This window comes from Caloenas nicobarica, chromosome Z (assembly GCF_036013445.1).
Source record: "Caloenas nicobarica isolate bCalNic1 chromosome Z, bCalNic1.hap1, whole genome shotgun sequence".
Classification (NCBI taxonomy): domain Eukaryota; kingdom Metazoa; phylum Chordata; class Aves; order Columbiformes; family Columbidae; genus Caloenas; species Caloenas nicobarica.
The window spans coordinates 34,798,229-34,818,147 of NC_088284.1; the positions used below are offsets into that span (position 1 = coordinate 34,798,229).

At 37.0% G+C, this 19,919-nt stretch overlaps 1 protein-coding gene across 2 annotated transcripts in view; it reads left to right on the forward strand.

The window, feature by feature from the left end:
• The window catches only part of DTWD2 (DTW domain containing 2), an 88,693-nt gene extending 69,186 nt beyond the window's left edge, over nucleotides 1-19,507 (forward strand). Inside the window, exons 5-7 of one of the 2 annotated variants that reach the window (XR_010607922.1) lie at nucleotides 11,494-11,622; nucleotides 16,000-16,542; nucleotides 16,930-19,507. Coding sequence is in view for 1 of the 2 variants with exons in the window: in XM_065657721.1 (XP_065513793.1) it covers nucleotides 11,494-11,622; nucleotides 16,000-16,170 (300 nt within the window). In the remaining variant the exon portion in view is untranslated. Of the gene's footprint in view, nucleotides 1-11,493; nucleotides 11,623-15,999 lie in introns of both variants that reach the window. The other variant, XM_065657721.1, reaches the window with a different exon arrangement.
• Nucleotides 19,508-19,919: the final 412 nt, after the last annotated feature.

The window sequence follows — 19,919 nt, forward strand, 5'->3', positions numbered from 1 at the left end:
CCTGCTGAGTTTTACTCCCTCCTGTTTGGCCTTTGTGTAGCATTCTCACTCCATGCATAAGATGGCCACAGTCTGCTAACCATGCTTCAGTTTGCAAACAATAAAATCAGGTTGTTAAGAATGCTTATGGGTAATTTAAAATACCATAGCACTCCAAAAAGCTTTCAAAATACTTAATTGACTTCAATAGAAAGGAAAGGTTTACAAAAGGTGTTACCGATGACTGGAAGCTATGATCCTTGACCTCGTAAACTGATTAATTAGAAGAATTACTACCAGTTTATAGTTGATGTGCTTTCTTCTGAAAAGTCCCTAGAATTTTGCAATGTCAGGATTATATGCTATCTGGAACTCCAGTCAATGAAAGAGAATTTTGGCAATGTATTGGGCAAGGAGAACTTTTCCTTATTCTCAGCTTCCGATAAACGTGGCCCGAATCTGTATGTTACCATTGGGAAGACAGTGTGATGAAATATTTATGAAAACTTGTGCATTTCTGTTTCTTCCCCATTGTTCACTGACCATCTTGTAATATGCCAGGGCAGTTGTCAACACAAACTGCTGCCTGAGTTTCCAGAGTTTTGATCTTCCACCAAGTCAGTCACAGCAGCATCTGCTTTAAGAAGTCTTCACTAATATACCCTCTTGCTCACATCAAAACTTCATGCTGGATGCTAGTGAATAGCACTTAATCGATTGACGTCACAGAATCACAGAATGTCAGGGATTGGAAGGGACCTCAAAAGACCATCTAGTCCAATCCTCCTGCCAGAGCAAGAACACCCAGATGAGGTTACACAGGAAGGTGTCCAGGTGGGTTTTGAATGTCTCCAGAGAAGGAGACTCCACAACCTCCCTGGGCAGCCTGTTCCAGTGTTCCGTCACCCTCACTGAGAAGAAGTTTCTTCTCACATTTAAGTGGAACCTCTTGTGTTCCAGCTTGAACCCATTACCCCTTGTCTTACTGTTGGTTGTCACCGAGAAGAGCCTGGCTCCATCCTCGTGACACCCACCCTTTATATATGTATAAACATTGATGAGGTCACCCCTCAGTCTCCTCCAAGCTAAAGAGACCCAGCTCCCTCGGCCTTTCCTCATAAGGGAGATGCTCCACTCCCTTCGTCATCTTCATGGCTCTGCGCTGGACTCTCTCCAGCAGTTCCCTGTCCTTCTTGAACTGAGGGGCCCAGAACTGGACACAATATTCCAGATGCGGTCTCACCAGGGCAGAGTAGAGGGGAAGGAGAACCTCTCTCGACCTACTAACCACCCCCCTTCTAATACACCCCAGGTACCATTGGCCTTCTTGGCCACAAGGGCAGTGCTGGCTCATGGTCATCCTGCTGTCCACCAGGACCCCCGGTCCCTTTCCCCTACACTGCTCTCTAATAGGTCATTCCCCAACCTGTACTGGAACCTGGGGTTGTTCCTGCCCAGATGTAAGACTCTACATTTTCCCTTGTTATATTTCATTAAATTTTTCCCCACCCAATTCTCTAGCAGGTCCAGATCTTGCTGGATGGCAGCACAGCCCTCTGGCGTGTCAGCCTCTCCTCCCAGCTTGGTGTCATCAGCAAACTTGCTGATAGTACACTCAATTCCCTCATCCAAGTCATTGATGAACATATTGAATAATACTGGTCCCAGAACTGACCCTTGAGGCACTCCACTAGATACAGGCCTCCAACCAGACTCTGCCCCATTGATCACAACTCTCTGGCTTCTCTCCTTCAGCCAGTTTGCAGTCCACCTCACTACCCGATCATCTAGTCCACACTTCCTCAGTTTTGCCGTGAGGATGCTGTGGGAGACGGTGCTGTCTCTGTGGGGTGAGCATGGGTTCACAGATAGAACCTGAGTAAATGGACAGTGCCCAGGTTGATTCTGCAAGGGAAAAAGGAACAGTGATGAATAAGGGGTGCAGGTGGGCAGAAGGCAAGTCAGAACCCAAGACAACAAAGGCCATCCAACAATGGTTGCAATGAGGAAAATTGTTGTAATGTAGGTTCCAGAAAGTAGTATGCTTTCAACCATGCATCCTCATACTAATGGAAGAAAAATACATTGTTTTCCCTGGTCTGTTCTGTAAACATTTTTTATCTGTATGTGTCTGACACCGGTGATTTTACTAATGATTCTGTAAGAGAGCCCAGTTATCTACACACTGTAGAGCTAGGTATGCGAGTTTCGATAGTAAACTTTTATTTCTGAGTTATGTTGGTGTTTTTAAATTGTGTAATTTTTAATGCAGCAGGGAGACTTTTTTCATTATGTAAGTAGCTCATATCTTCTATATAATGACTGGAAAAGTAGCGATAATTGTTAAAATTATTACATATTCTGAAATGTTTGATGTGTTCTGGTTTTAGCTGCTGTCTCATTGGAACAGAAACATTCAAGAAAATATTTTGGACCCTAAAGAAAAAAGTGTGCTATGCTAGGACTGTCAGAAATCACTGCCTCAGAAGTCTGAGACCAGTGGGAGAGAACTGGAAATTAGCTTTGGTCGAGACTTCCCACACTGTTAAGATATTATGCTGAGCAGTCAACAGGAGTCTGCCCATCTGACATTTGGGTTATTTTGAATGACACTGGTTCACTTTGACGTTTTTCTGGTCATAAGTATGTATTACCTCTCAATACAGTGACGCTTTCTTTATGACTGAAATGCCTTGGGTAATTTGCCAGATGTCAAAGTGTATGCTATTTTCACTCTTGGGTAGAAACTTTGCTTATAATTTATTTCTTTGCAATTTCTGTTGTAATTATTGTCAAACTCTTTGCTGAATATCTGAAGATCCTGCTGCTAGAGCAGTTTAGGAGCAATTGCAGGTTTTGTACCATTGTGCCCATGCTGTAGTTCTCATGGCATATCAACACTTTGTCAAAAGGAAACTAGAAATATTTTTCATTTTGATTGAGCTTGCTTTCAAATAACTAGATTAATTGAAGGCTTTTTCCTTCTTTTAGTCTTCTTTTTACATGTTCCCTTCTGCCCCTGCCAAAGTTCTTCTCAGGAGCTTCTTCCACATTTTTTTTCCTTTCCACGGAAGAGCTTACTACTACTGACATACAATAAGGAAAAAAAAGAAAACAGAGAAAACAAAAGCAATTAGTAGATTCCAAAGAACAACGTCATTGCATTGATGCTACTTTTTGACACTCAGATGTTTAATTTTCCTTTTCAGTTTTCTGATGTTTGCAGTAATTAAAGTTAAATGGCTGTGACAATACACGTAATTAAATTTTCTTCCTTCATTGCATGACCCCTTTCTCTAGATCCGTACTCTGCTTACTGACTGAATTGCAGCACTTTCCTGTTGTATTAATTATTAAAAGAATAGTGCTACATAAAATATTGATCTGTTGCATGACATTCATTTCTGAAATCCAAGCAGAGCAAGAGAGATATTACTAGAAGTAATTTCTGGATCTTTCTTTCTCTAAATACAAAAAAATAAAATGCATGGAAATTAACTAGAAATGCATAGTCATTTTATGAAGTGCCAGAAATGCCCTGTATGACTCACACTTAAATATAATTATTTGTAGGTAACATAATGGCACTATTAAATGATGTCATTCCCCAATTATAGGTAAAAACCTGCAGTTTCAGAATGTAAGACCATAACCAGATGGTACTTCAATTATTTGTGCAACATATATAGTCCATATATTACCAGATCAGTCCTATCTTTTGTCCTAGCTGTGAGAACTTTCCTTGCTTACAGTTTCACTGTCTGTTAGCTCTTAATTTTATGTTTAGGTCAGCCTCAAGCTGCCTTCTTTTACAGGAATTTGAACTTTTATTTTTAGATTAGAGCTACAGCTTGTCTGCACTTTAACTTTATTGTAGTTATCTATTTCAACTGAAGACCATACTATTTTGCTTTTTTAAGGATAGTAAGGCCTTCTGGTTTTGTTTGTTTTTGTTTTGTTTGTAGTTCTTCTTGTGTTTGTAAATATTCAATAAGAAACACAGGGGAAGTAGTGAAGGGAACCTTGATTTTCTTTTGTTCCTGTATGTAAGAAAGATTGGCATTATTCTTGTTTGCTTTTTTTCCTCGTTACTATTCCCATAGCTTTTTAGAAATATATCTCACAAAAATATTGGGAGGAAGATGCTCTTCTTCTTATCCTCAGCAACAGAACTTACTGTTTCTCATTTGTCTCCTGCTTCTTCATCATCCCTTCCCTCAGCCTTCAAAGTGATTTACAGGCATTGCATAAATATCATCTTACATCTAGAGGCTTTGGAGCTCGGAGAACAAAGGTGGCTTGCCTAAAGTTGCAGTGTGAGTTAGTGAGCTCAGATTATTTCCTGACATAAGTCCAACATCTTGTCTTGCAGGAAAGCAGGATTAGTGGATACAAACTTCAGCCTCATTCCAGCACTGGAGGCTGATACTTCTCTGTTGCTGTCAGCAGCCTGGTCTTGACACCTTAGAAAGTGCCATTTTACATAACTTCAGCTGATGGAGATTATAATTAATTTAAAAGTTCATGTCTCTATTGAATAATTTTGATTGGACCACTCTAAAAGTTTGGTAGGGTTGGAGGAAGTCCGTATACTACTTTGGTTTTTGTTTTCGTTGTTTGTTTTGTTGTTTTTGTTTGGTTTGTTTGTCTTTTCCTTTTTTTTTTCCTTCCCCAAAAATTTTCTGTCAGATGTGATTTAAGAATCTCTATCTATGAATTGCACGTTCCTTTTCCAGTTTAATTTCTTATCCCATCAGTCAACTAAAGTCTAAAAATGAAAGCATGGAACACAGTAGAGAAATACTACATACAATCTGATTTATTCTCATTAAAAAGATATTTTAAAAGAAAGGTCAGAATATTGTGAAACTCTAAAAACCATTTTTTTAACCAGAATGTACTTATGGCATTCTCCAGTATTTCTGTCTATATATCAAATTACAGGATGTTTGTTTTCTTTGAAACTTGTTTATATAGTATCAGGAAAGAGACATATTGAAATGCAGAGGTGATGTTTTTAAAAGAGGTGTTATTTGACATAGTCATGGAACAAAGAGGCATCATGTAGGTTTGTATTCAGCTGATGAGCATTAGGTCATTCAGTGAGTAGCTCTTATTGTTTCTTCTGGAGCATTTGTTTTTAGTGTGTAATACCATACAGCATTAAAATCTGGTTCTTAAATTGAAGCAAAGAAAGGGCATTCTTGAAAGTGCATAGAAGTTTAATGTGTTTTCATACATTAATGACATATTTGATGAAAGAAATTCTGAGCACTGCTTTCATACAGGTGATTTTTATAAGCATGTAAGAAGCCTTCTGGTTTTGATCTGTGAAAGGGCTAATCTGAATTGCAACTTTGAATTCAGGTTTTTCTGAACAGACTGAAAGGAACATAAGTAGGTAGAGGCTACGCACAGCCACATTGTGCTGTTCAGCACAAGCAGTTATGTTTATCTTGGAAAGACAGAATATTACGTATTTACCACAGTTCCCATCACAGCAGCAGTGAGGTATCCCAAGGCTTGTTGTGGTAAGAGACTGGAGTCTAAGCTGATGCCATCAATTGCCTGAGAGAAAGCGTTTGCAGGATAAGCAAAGAGAAGGGTTTTGGGGTTCATTGGAAGTTGTCAGAGACAATGTGCAAAGTATCTTGTTGCTTTGTAGAAATGGAAGAAATTGCTTTTTTTCAGGTTTACCTGAAAGTCACAGTATCATCTATGACTTCTTTCAGCAATTTACATGGAAAATATACGGGAATGCCATGGATATGTCTACATATTCAAACAAAAGATGTGCAAAGTGAGCAGAGGTTTTTGTGACATCCATGTACTTTTTCAGCCTATCCATTTGTGATACTTGCATGGCAGTTAGTCCCTCCAGTATTTAGAAACAAAGTGCCTTTAAGATGTCGCTTTAAATTAAAGCCAAGGTTTTGAACAAAATAACTTATTTATACTCTTGATTTAATTTTCAGTAGCATGTGGAGACTAAATTTACTCAGCTATCTTCTCTGTCACAACGGTAATTTTATTTAAACTGCATGAGATTTGTGTAACATATAGAAAATATTTTGATTTGGCTTACAGGTAAGAGGTGCTGGTGCCTGATACACTGGGTAGTGAGTGAAAAATCTTTCCCATGACTGACTCCCTTTTCTGTCTGAGGTTGGTTGTGCAGTAGCAAACAGAGAATGTTATCTTCAGCAGCTTAAAAACATTTTTTGCTTAGTTTCTAGAATGACGGGCAAGGCGTCAGGATGTAGTTGTACTCTTTCTATGCTTTTTTGCATTTGGAGTTCTTTTAAAAATGGCTTATGGTATTTTTTCTGGAAAATACTTATTAAAGTACCAGTACTTATGAACAATTACGACTGCTTCTGTTAAGCAGGATGACTGATGGTGCTTGCTTACTTCATTCTCTGAGAATTAAGCAAATTAATTCCCAAACAGAAATTCAGATTTTGTATGGGCACTGTAAACATAAGTAAAAGATCATCTTAGAATAAGTGCCAGAATTTTCATAGAAGCCACAGAAGGATGTGTTTGTTCCTCTGCCTGTGTAAAGGTGCTTTGTAGTCTAATTGCAGAAAACAGGACAAACAAAACAAAGAATTGTTGAAAGTGTGCACTGTGAGGAAGGTGTACTAACTTTATAGAGTGTTCTTGAGGATGCATAATGCTGGATTCTGTTTGGAGAGTAAAGCTAGTAAGAGTAATGATGAAGAAATTGGCATAGAACAGGTAAAAATATAATGATATTGATATTAAGGAGAGGACTGAGGATAGCACTTAGAGCTTTCTGCAAGAGCTTCAGCCCTAATATTTAAAATAAGAGCAGAAATCAGTTGCTTGGCTTAACTGACTTAAATTTTGAAAATTTAAACCAGCAGATCTTTAGTGGTATCACGGCAACATTTTTGCTTCCCTCAGTTCTGAACAGCTTAACAGGATCAGCTGGGTTGGTTCTTGCCTGGGGCATCTCCAAAGAAGGCCCTGGAAGAACAACTCAGCCCTGAGAAATTGTGAAGGGTCACTATTTTTACTGTGATTGAAATCCTTTGTAAATGCTCAAGGGCTGTAGCATTTGCTAAGAGGGTGATGTTTATTAAATTAACATAACAGTTTGTGAGAATTGCTGACGTTCAGGCTTTTGGAAGCCCTCTGTCTTCAGTTACACATAGAAATGAAACCTGATTGTATGTGTTGCTTCAAGCTTCTGACAGATTTCGAACTAAGCTCCCAAACTCCCTTGCACTTAGAGAAAGAATAGATACAGTAATTTCAGTGTCTTGGCTAAATTCCAGTGAGTAATTGCATTCAGCTTATCTAAATTTCCCTCTCCAATTTGAATTGGTTGAGATAGTTTCCATCTTCTGTTTTATGCTGTTGTTTATTTTGGTGAGTGGTGTTAAATAGGCTGCTGTTTTTTCAACTTGACATTGCTGTGTTTTGTTAGTAACTGAAATTATTCCAAAGTGTGCACATGATTTGCAAATTACTTCAACTACCTAAAAAGAAAAAAATATTATATCATGGCATCTTTATGATTTTATGGAGAAACAGCTGTAAAACATAATTATTTTTATTTGGGAATGTACTTAAATAGGTTCTGTATACACATTATGTGTTTTTGAAACTTGGAAACTATTAACTTAGCTTCACAAAAGGCAAGACAAGTTTTAAACCTGTTTGCTGAAAATAAGAGAAGTCGGCCTCCTACTCAGTCACATTTGAAAACAGCAAATATTTCAAATATCAAGGCAACTTTTTTTCCCAAGGAGTTATTCGTCCCACATCTGAAATATATTTTAACTGTATTAATTCCATTTTGGTTTCAACATTGTTTGGGCTTTGTATTACCATTCTGTTTATGCTCTAGGTTGGCAGAGCTCCTCATGGTTGTGTTTTGTTCATTCAGTGAGTATACCTGGTTTCTGATAGGCAAACAGTCATTCAGTGAGTGTCTCCAATTTGTATTAGACAAAGGCCGCTCTTGACTGTATCTGAGGTGACTAAGGACCTCATATTTACATACTCTGCCTATCTGGGGTGGAGTAGTGTAAAATGCATGTTTGTTGAAAGAAGCCTAATAGACTGTAGCAGGGACTTGTCCTGGTCAGATATTATTCCTCTGATCTCCACCACTGTGCTGTCATATTTTTATCTTGTCCCAGTGAATACATCATTTTTGGGAAAATGGACTGCGGACCACTTGTTTCCATCATCTCTCACTCTTCCCAGGAAAGAAGAAGAAATTTGTTTGCTGTTGCTGTTAGAAATAGAAAGTTGCTCTTTTGTATTATGTCAGCTGTTAAAGAGCTGCACTTACGGACTTTCTGGCTCCACAGTGTAAGGTGGAGTGCAGGTAGTGTTTCTTCTGTAGAACAGCTCTTGCAATTGTGAATAATCTTCCTTTCTCTGGAATACTGATGATCTTAAAAGTTTTTCAGCGTGAGCCCCAAGAAATGAAGTACAGAAAACAGCAGACAGAATTTTTCCCAGCTCTTACCAAAAAAAAAAAAAGTGTTAAGGCATTGTTGTCTGTGTCTAAGGAGGGGGAAGCCAGTGTGCCTTTCAGGTAGTCCATGAGCTGGTTTCTCCAAGTCTCTATAGAGCGCTTCTCTGAAGAATGTGGTTGTCAGCTGTTGAGAAGAAGTGAGGATATGTGCCTGCTCTGCTGCTCAGGCTACACCCTGGAGAAACAAGGGAGTGAGCTTGCCCTGGTTTTTAGTACTCATTTAGGAACTTCTAAGTAGGGACTAAAAGCTCCCTCCAGTATAGAGCTCTCTGTATGCTTGAAATAACTAGCTTTCCTACTCTGTCATGATGGAGAAGCATACATGGTCACAGTAAAAGGAATGTAAAAACAAAGCAAACCTTGAGGAACAGCAAATGAAAATATTAATTTCATTTTAATTTTCTTTTGCATTTCATTATATACACTGAAGTCTAAATTCTACATTTTGTCTCCTAAGTTCAATTCATTATCTTTTGATTTTTTCAATACCAAATTGAAAAAAGTAGTTGATAAGGGCTAGTATATATCCACTAGCTTCATTCTTGAATCTGCTCTGGAGCTGTTCCTCAGCATGTGGACTGAATTTGCACTTGAATATCCAAGAAACTGTTACATCTTTCGTTCAGTAGATAATTCTACAGTACGGCTATGAAATAAAGATTGTATGAGAGGCTTCTGGTATAGCGTAACAGTAAGCATAATGTACTAATGAGATGCTAGGTATAAATTCTTTTCTTTCAGAGTACAGAGCTAGAGACTAAAGACCCTGAGTTTGCAGACATGGTATAATCAACTATTTCAAGTAGCTTGGCTTTAAATATAAAATAATCAGATTCGACTTTACAGTAACTAATAGGAATGTATTGAGTAATTTGTCACATATTGTGCCAATTTGTTTGCAGAAATATGCTGAATAGGTGCAGAAAAGGAAAATAAGTTTTAAGTGAAGATGACTTGAATTTTCAGGAAATAACCCTGTATATCATCACTAGTAACCCTTCCTTTCAAATATCTAAGAATATTAAGTATGTTCAAGACAGATACATTTATATGTGCTTTGAGACCAGTGGTGCATTTTAAGTTTAATTAACAGTTGGCAATTATATAACCTGATGAAAAGTATGCATTTCAGGTAATTACTATGGTAAACAACCTTAAAATACCAAAGGCATTGATCTTCACTAAAAGGGCCAAAATGGATTTTGGAAGATGTGATCTTAAAATTATTTAATTAAAATGACACCTCCGGTATTACAGTTGTGAAAAGAATACAGATGTATTTTTACATAATGCAAAAAGTCATAATGTTAGTATACTGTATTATTTACATAACTACTATGCATTCATCATCTGCATATCTCAAGTGTGTATTCTTTGGCTGTTGAAAGTGATGTCTCCAAACTATCTAAACAATCCTTGCTAGAAACTTTTAATACATTCTGATATGCGCGTGTTTTTGTCCTTCAAGCCTACCCAATAACAAGACTAGCATTAAAAAAAAAAAAAAAAAGTTTCCATTGATGAACAAGTTAGGACCTTCTGTCACAAAAGTACATTTTTCTGTCTTGTCCTGGAGTACTGCATTCTGCTCTGAGGCCCCCATAGTAAGAAAGACATGGACCTGTTGGAATGAGTCCAGATGAGGGACATTAAGATGATCCTCTGCTATGAGGACAGGCTGAGACAGTCTGGGTTATTCAGCCTGGAGAAGGGAAGGGTCCGGGGAGACTTTATATCAACCTTCCAGTACCTAAAGGGGTCCTACAAGAAAGCTGGCAAGGGACTTTTTACAAGGGGATGCAGTGATAGGACAAGGGGTAATGGCTTTAAACTGAAAGAGAGAGTAGATTCAGGTATAAGGAAGAAATTCTTCACTGTGAGGGTGATGAGAGACTGGAACAGGCTGCCCAGGGAAGCTGTGGAAGCTGCATCCCTGGGAGTGTTCAAGGCCAGGCTGGATGGGGCTGTGAGTAACCTGGTCTAGTGGAACGTGTCCCCACCCATGGCAGAGGGGTTGGAACGGGGTGATCTTTAAGGTCCCTTCCAACCCAAACCGTTCCATGATTCTATGGATCCTATATTTGAGCATATTGAGCTTCGATGGGTAACTTATTTGTTCTTTCCAGAATGGCTTTTCTCTTTTCACCTTTTTATTCATTTATTTTTAATTCCTATTAAGTTGGGATCAGGTAAAGTGTTAGAATTTGATCTTATTCGTTCAAGTTTCTTCAGCAGTTTGGAGTTACCCTTTTTTAAATGAGGTATCTTGAACTTTAAAGAATGGATGACTGCATGTTAAACAAATGAAGGAAAATGATGTACTACAATTAAAAGCAAAAATGGGAGAAGTGTAGAGGAAAAAGACTGAAGTGACAAATGCTGAAAAATATCTGGCATACAAAATGGCAGCACTGTTATGATGGCCATGGGAAACAGCCCCTCATTTTTTGAAAAGGTGGAAAAATAAAAGAGAATTGTTGTGAGAGAGTATAGAGTGGTTATCACTTGAGGCAGAGCCAATGAATTATTTTCAAGCATGATTTAGGTAAGCAAAAAGTTCTGATCAGTGACCTAGTAAATTATATGAATAAATGTAGTTTTTAAAAGTCTTTCATTGAGAACTTGACAAATGTGGGTCTAGAGTGTGCAATAAAACAAGCATAGAGAAATAGTTTTATTTTTGTTATATGGTATCTATGGCAAGTGAAATTGGTTCCTAAAATTTCCTTCATTCTTCTCTAACAAACAGTTGTATTTTCTTTGTGTGTTTGCACAGCGACAAATATGCAGTTCTTGTCTCCAATGGCAACTCACAGGTATTATAGTATATTTAACAGTAGCATAAGGTCATTGGCTACTGGGAGACAAAAGAGCAAAAAGGAAAGACAGCAGTTGACCAAAGAGGGGAAGGGACTGTGTTTTGCTTAGTGTAAGGAAGAAGTATCTTTTTTGCTATACTGACCTGTTTATTTTAGTAGAGTTTGCTTTTTTTTCAGGTGCAGTTAAAAACCAACATTTCAAGTCAATACGTAATTCGTACACAACCAACAAACACATGTCTCTCCACACTTGAATGTGCAGCTGTTGCTCTTACTATCATGGAAAAAAATAAGAGTATACAAGAGGTATGTAACTGATTTTAAACACTTGAGTTTTTCTGTTATGAATAGTAGAGAGGCAGCAAAGATACTTGGCTGTTAATGTTGTATTTGACTGTCAAAGTCTTAACAGCATTGTAATGGTTTTCTTGCATAGCAAGCTAAAACAGGAATTTACCAATAGAAGTTATTTTTCTTCAGATATTTATTAACTCTATTAGGTTCAGATTACTGTGACTCTTTCTTGTTGTGTTCCAAAAGCCTCTATAATCTTCCTATTCTGCATTCAACATTGTTGTCAGATTGCTGAGGGAATTTGTTAGATACAAATGCCCTGAATGATTGTTTTGCTGTTCCTCTTTTCAGCGTGTTAGTTTGTGGTATAGTATTTTTTTTCTACCCCATAATGGAATTAGATTGGCTCTTTTGCCACAAAGAGTTGTCGGAAGATAAACCTTGGCAAGACTCAGGGCTAAAAATCTTGCTTTGATGTTTAAAGTACCAGTTAGGGTCAGATCATGTCCTGTAACAGGCTGTATTTGGTCCTGCAATGTCCACCAAGGCTGAATGCAGACCACTTATCTTACAGACCAGTTTTACCCTGGCAGCTTATTTTGTGTGTGGAGTAACAGATTGGTTGTTGAAAACAACTGCTGCATTCCTAACCCATGTCTTCAGTTCCTCTGGGGTTTTTTTTCTTATTTTTTTTCTTCATTTTCTTTAGATGTCTAGTGCTTTCCCTATACACTTCTTTTACAAGTTTTCACTGTGCGATCTTCAGGTTCATTTGTCTCAGGATTTGATTTGCCTTTTTCCTGTACTTGTTACTCAATCTCCATTTTCTTCTCCCTTTTTTCCATTTGTCTTTTTCGTTCACTGTTTTGCTCTTGTAAGTTTTATGCATTTTTAACTCAGCAATCCTAGTATTTTCCAGTTCCTTCTGTCCTTGTACCTCATTATTTTTTCCTATCACATCCTCTCATCTTATACTACTTTCTTACTCGCTTCTTCCTGTAATTCTAAATATGATAAGAGTGACTCACCTCTACATTACTTTTTTTTTTTTAAGTTGGTTTATAAGGCATATCATATATGCTGTGCTTGCCACAATATAGAATGAAAATCTGTAGAGATGACAGTTGGAGACTCGGGCCAAAACAAATAGAAGTACTACTCTGTATATTGCACAGCAAATAGTGAATAGATGCGCTGTTGTAGTTACCTCTTCCTGTGGTGTTTTTCTAAGTTCCCTTGACATTTTTTGTTGTAAACCTTCAAAATATAGACTGTGTACCAGACATGTAATATAATAAATTGCACAAATTTAACATGCTAGCTTGACTTCAAAAAACAAAACAAAGTTTTCTTTTACTTGTATTAAACTGGCTTTTATGTACTATGTTAATTAACTATAATTAACAGCTGCTAACAACTGTTCAGTTGCTATAATGTGTGGAATTTACATGTTGCACTCTTATATTACCAAAGTTATATTCAGTCTAAAGTATGATTAATACTCTGTAGCAAAAGAAGATATTAATAAATTGGGCAGAGCTTATAGCCTATAATCACTCTGATGTCTAATTTTCATGAATCCAGGAAAGCATGACTATTATTTAGTTGATTAGTGATTCATGGGTACTGAATAATGTGGCAGCCAGTGCTTGGAATTAAATTTTTGTGCTGGCTCTTGAAGTCTTTGTGCCATTGACTTTCTTGTGCTTTTTCCTAATGGTAGATAAAACCTGAAGCCTCTTAAAGTCAGCAAAATTTGTTCATTTGAAGTTGTATGTCCTGTAGTAGATGTTAGGGGGCAATATATGTGTATACATACCTTAAAATGTTTGTTTACTTCATTTGAGAACAAAATTGTCATAGAAACATTCAGATATTTTCACCAGTGTCTTCATAGTCTGATAGTAGGGAACAGTATTCCTTCAGTTGAGGCTCTTGGGAATTTGTAAAATATTTTTGGATATAATTAAAAAGGAAAAGTATTTCCAACATGTAAGAAACTTAAGAAAATTTGGAAATTACTATCAGTAAAGTTTCTATCTCGCTTACATTGGATATTCAGGTATTTAACTTCCTTTCAATTTATGGTTAACTTGTTTAGTTAAGATCTGAATTTAAAATTACTGAGCTGACAAATGTCATTGAGAATAACAGATGCTAGACTCTAAAAAGTTTAATTTATTTAGCAGACAGGTAGGATTAATTTCCTTTGTGGCATGTATTGTCTCGGAATATTTACTAGAGTCAAATAATGGTTATCTTTTTAAATAGATCAGTATTTCTAAATGATCCTCTGAAGTCAAGGCATAACAAGATGATCCTTAACGCTCAAAAACCCAAAAGCTGATCATTTTGAGACAGGCAATTGACTATATCACTGCATGCAAAGCAATACGTTGTTTTCTGCAAAAACTAGATGGCAGATATGATGAGTACCCCCTTGCAGCTAGCTCAAAGATAAAGTGCTTTTGTTAGCCTCTCCCACTGACCTCCCCCACTCCTGCAGCTGTGGAACACAAGCCACTGGGTTATGTGTTCCTGCCAGCCAGCTCACAAGTCTTACATGTCACTGGAGGAATTTGGAACTTAAGAGTTCCTGAGTTTTAGGTTTAACCCAGGTCAAAGAATACTAATTGAACATTAGCCTTTTCCTTGCAAGTTGTGATCCCACTAGTCTGTGATGGAAGAGATTATTAAGATAATGTCCTACTTAATCTTTTGTTGCTGACATTAGTAATATCAATTCAATAACCCTTTTGAAAAAGACCTAAGAGTAGTTTTGCAACATTAGACCCAGATCTGCGATCTGATTGTGCGCCCAGAATGTAGTACAGAATGTGTGCCCAGAATGTAGTACAGGGTCTGTGAAAAGAGATTTAAAACTCATCCACATATTCACTGCATTCTAGTGTCCACCCCGGGGTATTCATATCCCTCTCAATCAGATAATGAATGTTTTGATACTTGACCTCCACCTCCTAAAAATGTTTCCCAGGTCAAAAATTGCTTCTGTAGTTGGTGTAGAGTATGCTACCCCTGTGTCTTCCTCTGTGACACTAGAGGATCACCTCAACATTAAATCAATTGCCTTTAGAACCAGACTGGGACAAAGTGTATGGCCACACAAGAAAATGTGGCACATAAATTGGAACTCTGTGTAAAGAAACTTTTCTAGATACTTGTGTATATTGTATGGCAGTGCTGCTATCATATCCTTTTATGTTACCAAAAAGGAGGTAATTTTTTACTGTAGCAGTTAAACCTGAGAAAAGTTAGAAATTCTGAAATTAAAGTGAGTTTTGTATATATACTTTTTCCTTTGGCGTGCTAGGACAACATTGGCATATTTTTCCTTCTTTAGCTCTTCCGTCCTATTCAAGCCCAGGGTCAAGGTTTTGTTGGTGTCTACAATTCCCAGTCCTGTATTCTGTTTTATCCCTCCCTCTCAGAATTGGCCCAACCTACTTTCCCATGACAAAATTGTCAGTTTCTCAAATGTGCTTCTACAAATGTTGCAATAGCAAACAACTTCAGAAACATTAGTGCACTTTTTTATAACCCCTCTGAATTAAGTAGTGCTATTCCCAGCATATAGGGTGGCAAATTGAAGTTGAAAACCATGGAAGTTGGAAAAGGGCACTTAGTGTGGTGCTCAGTATTAGTCACTTGATTTTTTGCTGTGCTTGGATGATTCACATTTTACTTGGTAGAAACTCAGCTCCTGCTTACTGCAGTTACTTTTGTGATTGCTTTATACAGCTGCATATGAGACCCCATGATACTGAGTCAGACAACCAGAAAATTAAGAAGGCACAATTAGGAACCACTTGAGAGAAATTTGGTTTTTGTGACTTCATTATACCTACATAATATCACTGGCCAGAAGCAGGGATAAAGTCCAGTCTTTGGGACAGCAGTCCAGCTGCCTTTATCATGAGACCCCTCCTCTCTTCCTAAAACTCTGCCTCAAGGTATTTTCACACAAACACAAACAGCATAGTTATTGTTACTTATTTTATTACAGCCTATTGACTGAGCCACAGTAATTAATTGTAATATGTTACTAGGGTCATGTTAAAGCCGTAACCTACAGTAATGTAGCTAGGGTTGAACTCAGGATTGAGTAGGTCAAAGGAAATAATAAGGAATGACAGCAAGTAGGTGGATATATGTCTGCTATGGGGCTTCTTTTAAGTGTGTCTCTTATTCAGCTGTGCCCTTTGAGTCTTCAAAGGTTGTATTTTATCAGCATTTATCATCCATGTTATATTTTGTTAGCGTTTTAAAGTACTGCTTGAATATAAAACCTGGAATAATTGATACCTCTAAAACAGCTTACTAAAAGGTTTGCATTTTTGTTTCCTCCCCCACCCCTTTATCTTTCTGCAGACTATACTGCGTCCACTTCAAGCTTTATGTTCTTTCCAGCTTCAGCATGGTGCTCAGATCCATCACAGCAAGGAGCATCTTCTCAAAAATGGCTTGTATGACAAGCCAATGCCAAAGAATAAGCGCAAACTCAGAAGAATGGAGCTTTTGGTGAATAATGTTAAAATATAAGAAAACCGTACTGACAGTAGAGTGGGATTTATTTGGAACTACCAAATGAATACGAATCTGGATTTGATCCAAATGGTTGACTGTACTATCATAAAGCAACTTTTAGGCCCTTCATAGGCAAGAGTTTATCTACCAATGTGACAAACAGTAATGGACAAGCTTTTTCATTTTTGCAATAGGCCGGGTGCCTTTGTTCAGATGATAGACGATCATGCTTATTTCCTATAGAAGAGAAGAAGAAACTTCTGAGCATAACTTAGAGTTGTGTTATCTCTTGTGTGACAAGTATGATCCTGAGTGTGACTAGATAAATTTACTTTAGAGGAGCTTTTATCAGAATGAAAAGACAAGGAACATGAATGTAATGGAAAGGTAAGGCTTCAGCATTTATAAGTATATTGAATTTCTATGGAGCATTTTAACTTCAGTATCTAATTACAGTAGGTTTTCAAACTGTAAATCCTTATATTACTTAGTTCAGCTGAGCATAAGGCATGCTATTTGTATAGTTCTTTTTAACTTTGAGATTTTTATTTCTTATATTGTTAGAATTCCTTTTTGTAAATTTATATACATTTTACAATGCAGTCGGGTTTCATTTGTCTCTCAGACTTAATTTTTAAATTAAGCCTGCATATGTTTTTACCAGATTCTGAATATTTCTGACTTTAAAAAAAGAAAGAATGTAGAGAAATGATTTTTTTTAATTATAACTCAGGTGCTTCACTTTTACTTGAGAAAAAAACTACTCTTCCACAGGAGAGGACATTTTATGGATATGGTTACATCATAAATATACCCTGACATGCAATGGCTATGATACTAAAGGAATTAAAGAAGCCCAGTGTAAACAGCCCTGCAAGAAGTATGATGCAATGACAAATGCTTATGTCTGGATACAACCTACCAACATGGTGGCAGATCCATTAGATTTACATGTGTTTTTTATTAGTTCTAACATTGATATAATTATACTTCTTTCTAGTGGAAATTGCTAGAAGCAGAAGAATTGAGTATTTTTACAAACTTCGTGAAGCAATATTTTATGATCTGGAGGGGAAAAAATGTGAAAAAAATGTTTTGGTGTTCCTTTCTTCATATTCATCTATGCCTCCTTCATGAAACAGCTTAAAATGCTTAATGTTTGTCTTTACTATCAGTTCCACTCTAGGAGACAACATGGAGCTAATTGGGTACTAATTAGTCTTAGAAATAGATATTTTGTCCTTAATTTATGACCTGCAAAGAAAGAAACTACAGAAGTGGGGGGTGTAAGTACAGCTAACCAATCTATTAACTGAAAGCATTTCTGCAATTAACAAGAGAGGTCAAAATGAGGTCAGAGATTAGCTAAGAAGTTTTAGTTAACCCTCAGCTAATAGTGTCCTTTTGTTTAGGCCTGGATTAACAGTTTAATTCGCCTGGCTATGTTAGGAAAGTTTATGTAACCTTTTTCTCCTCTCCCAGTCTAGATAAATCCTGTATCTGTCACTAAATTCAGCAAACCTGAATTAGTTTTGACAAATCTGAAGCAAAACAGTCTCATGTGATTAGTGCTCACACTGGAACAGAGAGAAGGCATGTTTTTTATTCCTGTAGTGAAGCGCAGCGATCTCTGCAGGCCAGCTTGGAGCCTGAAGTTGCAGTCTTGTGCAGCTTGTGTGCGCAGGCTCGTACGTGACGCCTCCCCCAGTTCTGGGACATGGTCCAGCATTCGTAAGGGAACAAGACTATCAGTTAGGCTTTGCTGTTAATGCCATATTTACATATACGGAAGATGCTCACATTTAATGTTGTGTATGTGAATTTAGCTCACCTTATTTTAGGCTCAATCTAGAACAATAGTGTGTCTTTCAACGTACATTGTGAGGATTATTTTCCTAGACAGAAGGCAAAATGTGCCTTTTCGTAAAATGCGAGTTTATATTATGGAGAACAGAACGAAATTTGTATTACAGCCTGGGATTCACAGACATCTGCAAAATGCCTTAGAATTACTGGATCAGAGAAATAGTTGTCTTGAGTTATGATCCTACATTAAATATTCTTGTGCGTGCAGTCTGTGCAGAGTTTTCGTGTTTTTTTTTCAGTAAAGGACAAATTCCACACAGTTTACAATAAAGCACTTTTTAGTTTTGTTGATTCCTCTTGTTCTTCTAATTTTGCTCCTGTGGTTAACAGGATTTGTAGGATCTAATGCTGGATGCATGGAAGCCTTTAATTGCTAATTTCCTGTGTTGTACAGTACTAGATCAATCAGTATGCAGCAGTTGCTGAAGGAATGAAAACCATTTCATTGCAAACCTCCAGGCATTTTATTTTTTGAGTTTTTCGTATGTCCCATCTCAGCTGTAATATAGAGATCATTTAGATGCAACACAGCAGTCATACGAAGTTCAATTTCACGTTTGTTAGAAGCTATTAAACACAAAATAAAATATTTCTTCTTTTGCTTTTTTTGGTGGAACTTTCATAGCTTTGAAAATACACACAATAGACAAATGTAAGAGGAAGAGTTTAGAAAGTTAGTTTTCAGGTCTTTTAGATTCAGAATTTATTTCTAAATACCTCACCTCAAAGCAGTGGGTACTCTGAAGTCCAAACTCTTTTGATGGAAGTTGTGCATGATGAAGTAGCACTCTTTGCAAGCAATTTCATTACAATGAGTTTAATTTGCAGTTTTAATTTTTGCTGTAATGGTCAATCTGTTTAATTTTTTACTTACCAAAAGATTAATGAGTCAAACCAAACAGTCTAACTAGATATTGATTTAAAAAAAAAGGAATGTGTTTGCTTCTAATGTTTTGTTCTTTGTCCTTGTCCACTTTATACATCTAAATATTGCTGCCAAAATGAAGTCTGCTTACCGTGTACCTCTTTGTCATGCTTTGGGGAACTGGTTACATGGATAGCAGGCTTTCAAACACATGAACGCATGTGAAAATTTTACTAATTGTTAAGTCTCCATATTTTCATAATCTGTAAGACAAAGTTTAAGAAAAAAGGCAAAGCTAGAAATCTTTCAAAATAAGAACACAATCCCATCCCCCCCCCCCTTGTTTAGAAAGCCTTCAAATTTGTTTTTCTTCAAGATTTTACTTTCATTATCTCATGACCCTATTGGAATCCCAGCTGGAATATGGTGTTACTCTACTACCAAAAAATTACTCTTTTATTAATTTTCCTTCAAATAAAAGGAGAACTTTTCAACTGACTTCAAAAGGGGAAAAAATTATTTTAAGACCAAAGGTTTTCTTCTCAGGTGTTACATTAGATAAAAAAATGCTTATGCTGCATTATTTTCTACAGGTTTCCTGCGTATTTTGAAATTTAATTAAAAACTGAACTTTTTAAAAGGGGTATTGCTTCATGTTTTTCTCTTGAGGTTTGTGTTTCTTATGCCTACATACATGAGTGCACATAAATTATATATTTTTTTTCTGCTTCAAAGCAATAAAAGATCTAATTTACTGTGATCATGTGCCACTGCAGCTCTACAGAATTGAATTTGTTCGCGTGTGCTGGTAACATAAAAAGGAAAGCCTAGTCCTTTTTAGTGCCTTTTTAACAGCATTCACTCAGTTAATGAAGAGATGTGGGTTTTCCTATGCCATTTGAAGAAAAAGGTCCTTTGTTACCCATTGAAACCCGTATAAAGGCTAAATTGCTGTGGCAGTTTCTCAAGCATTTCAGAGTTCTCTTCTTGCTTTCTGCAGGAGTGCCTGACTTCTGTTTGCTACCCCACAAAC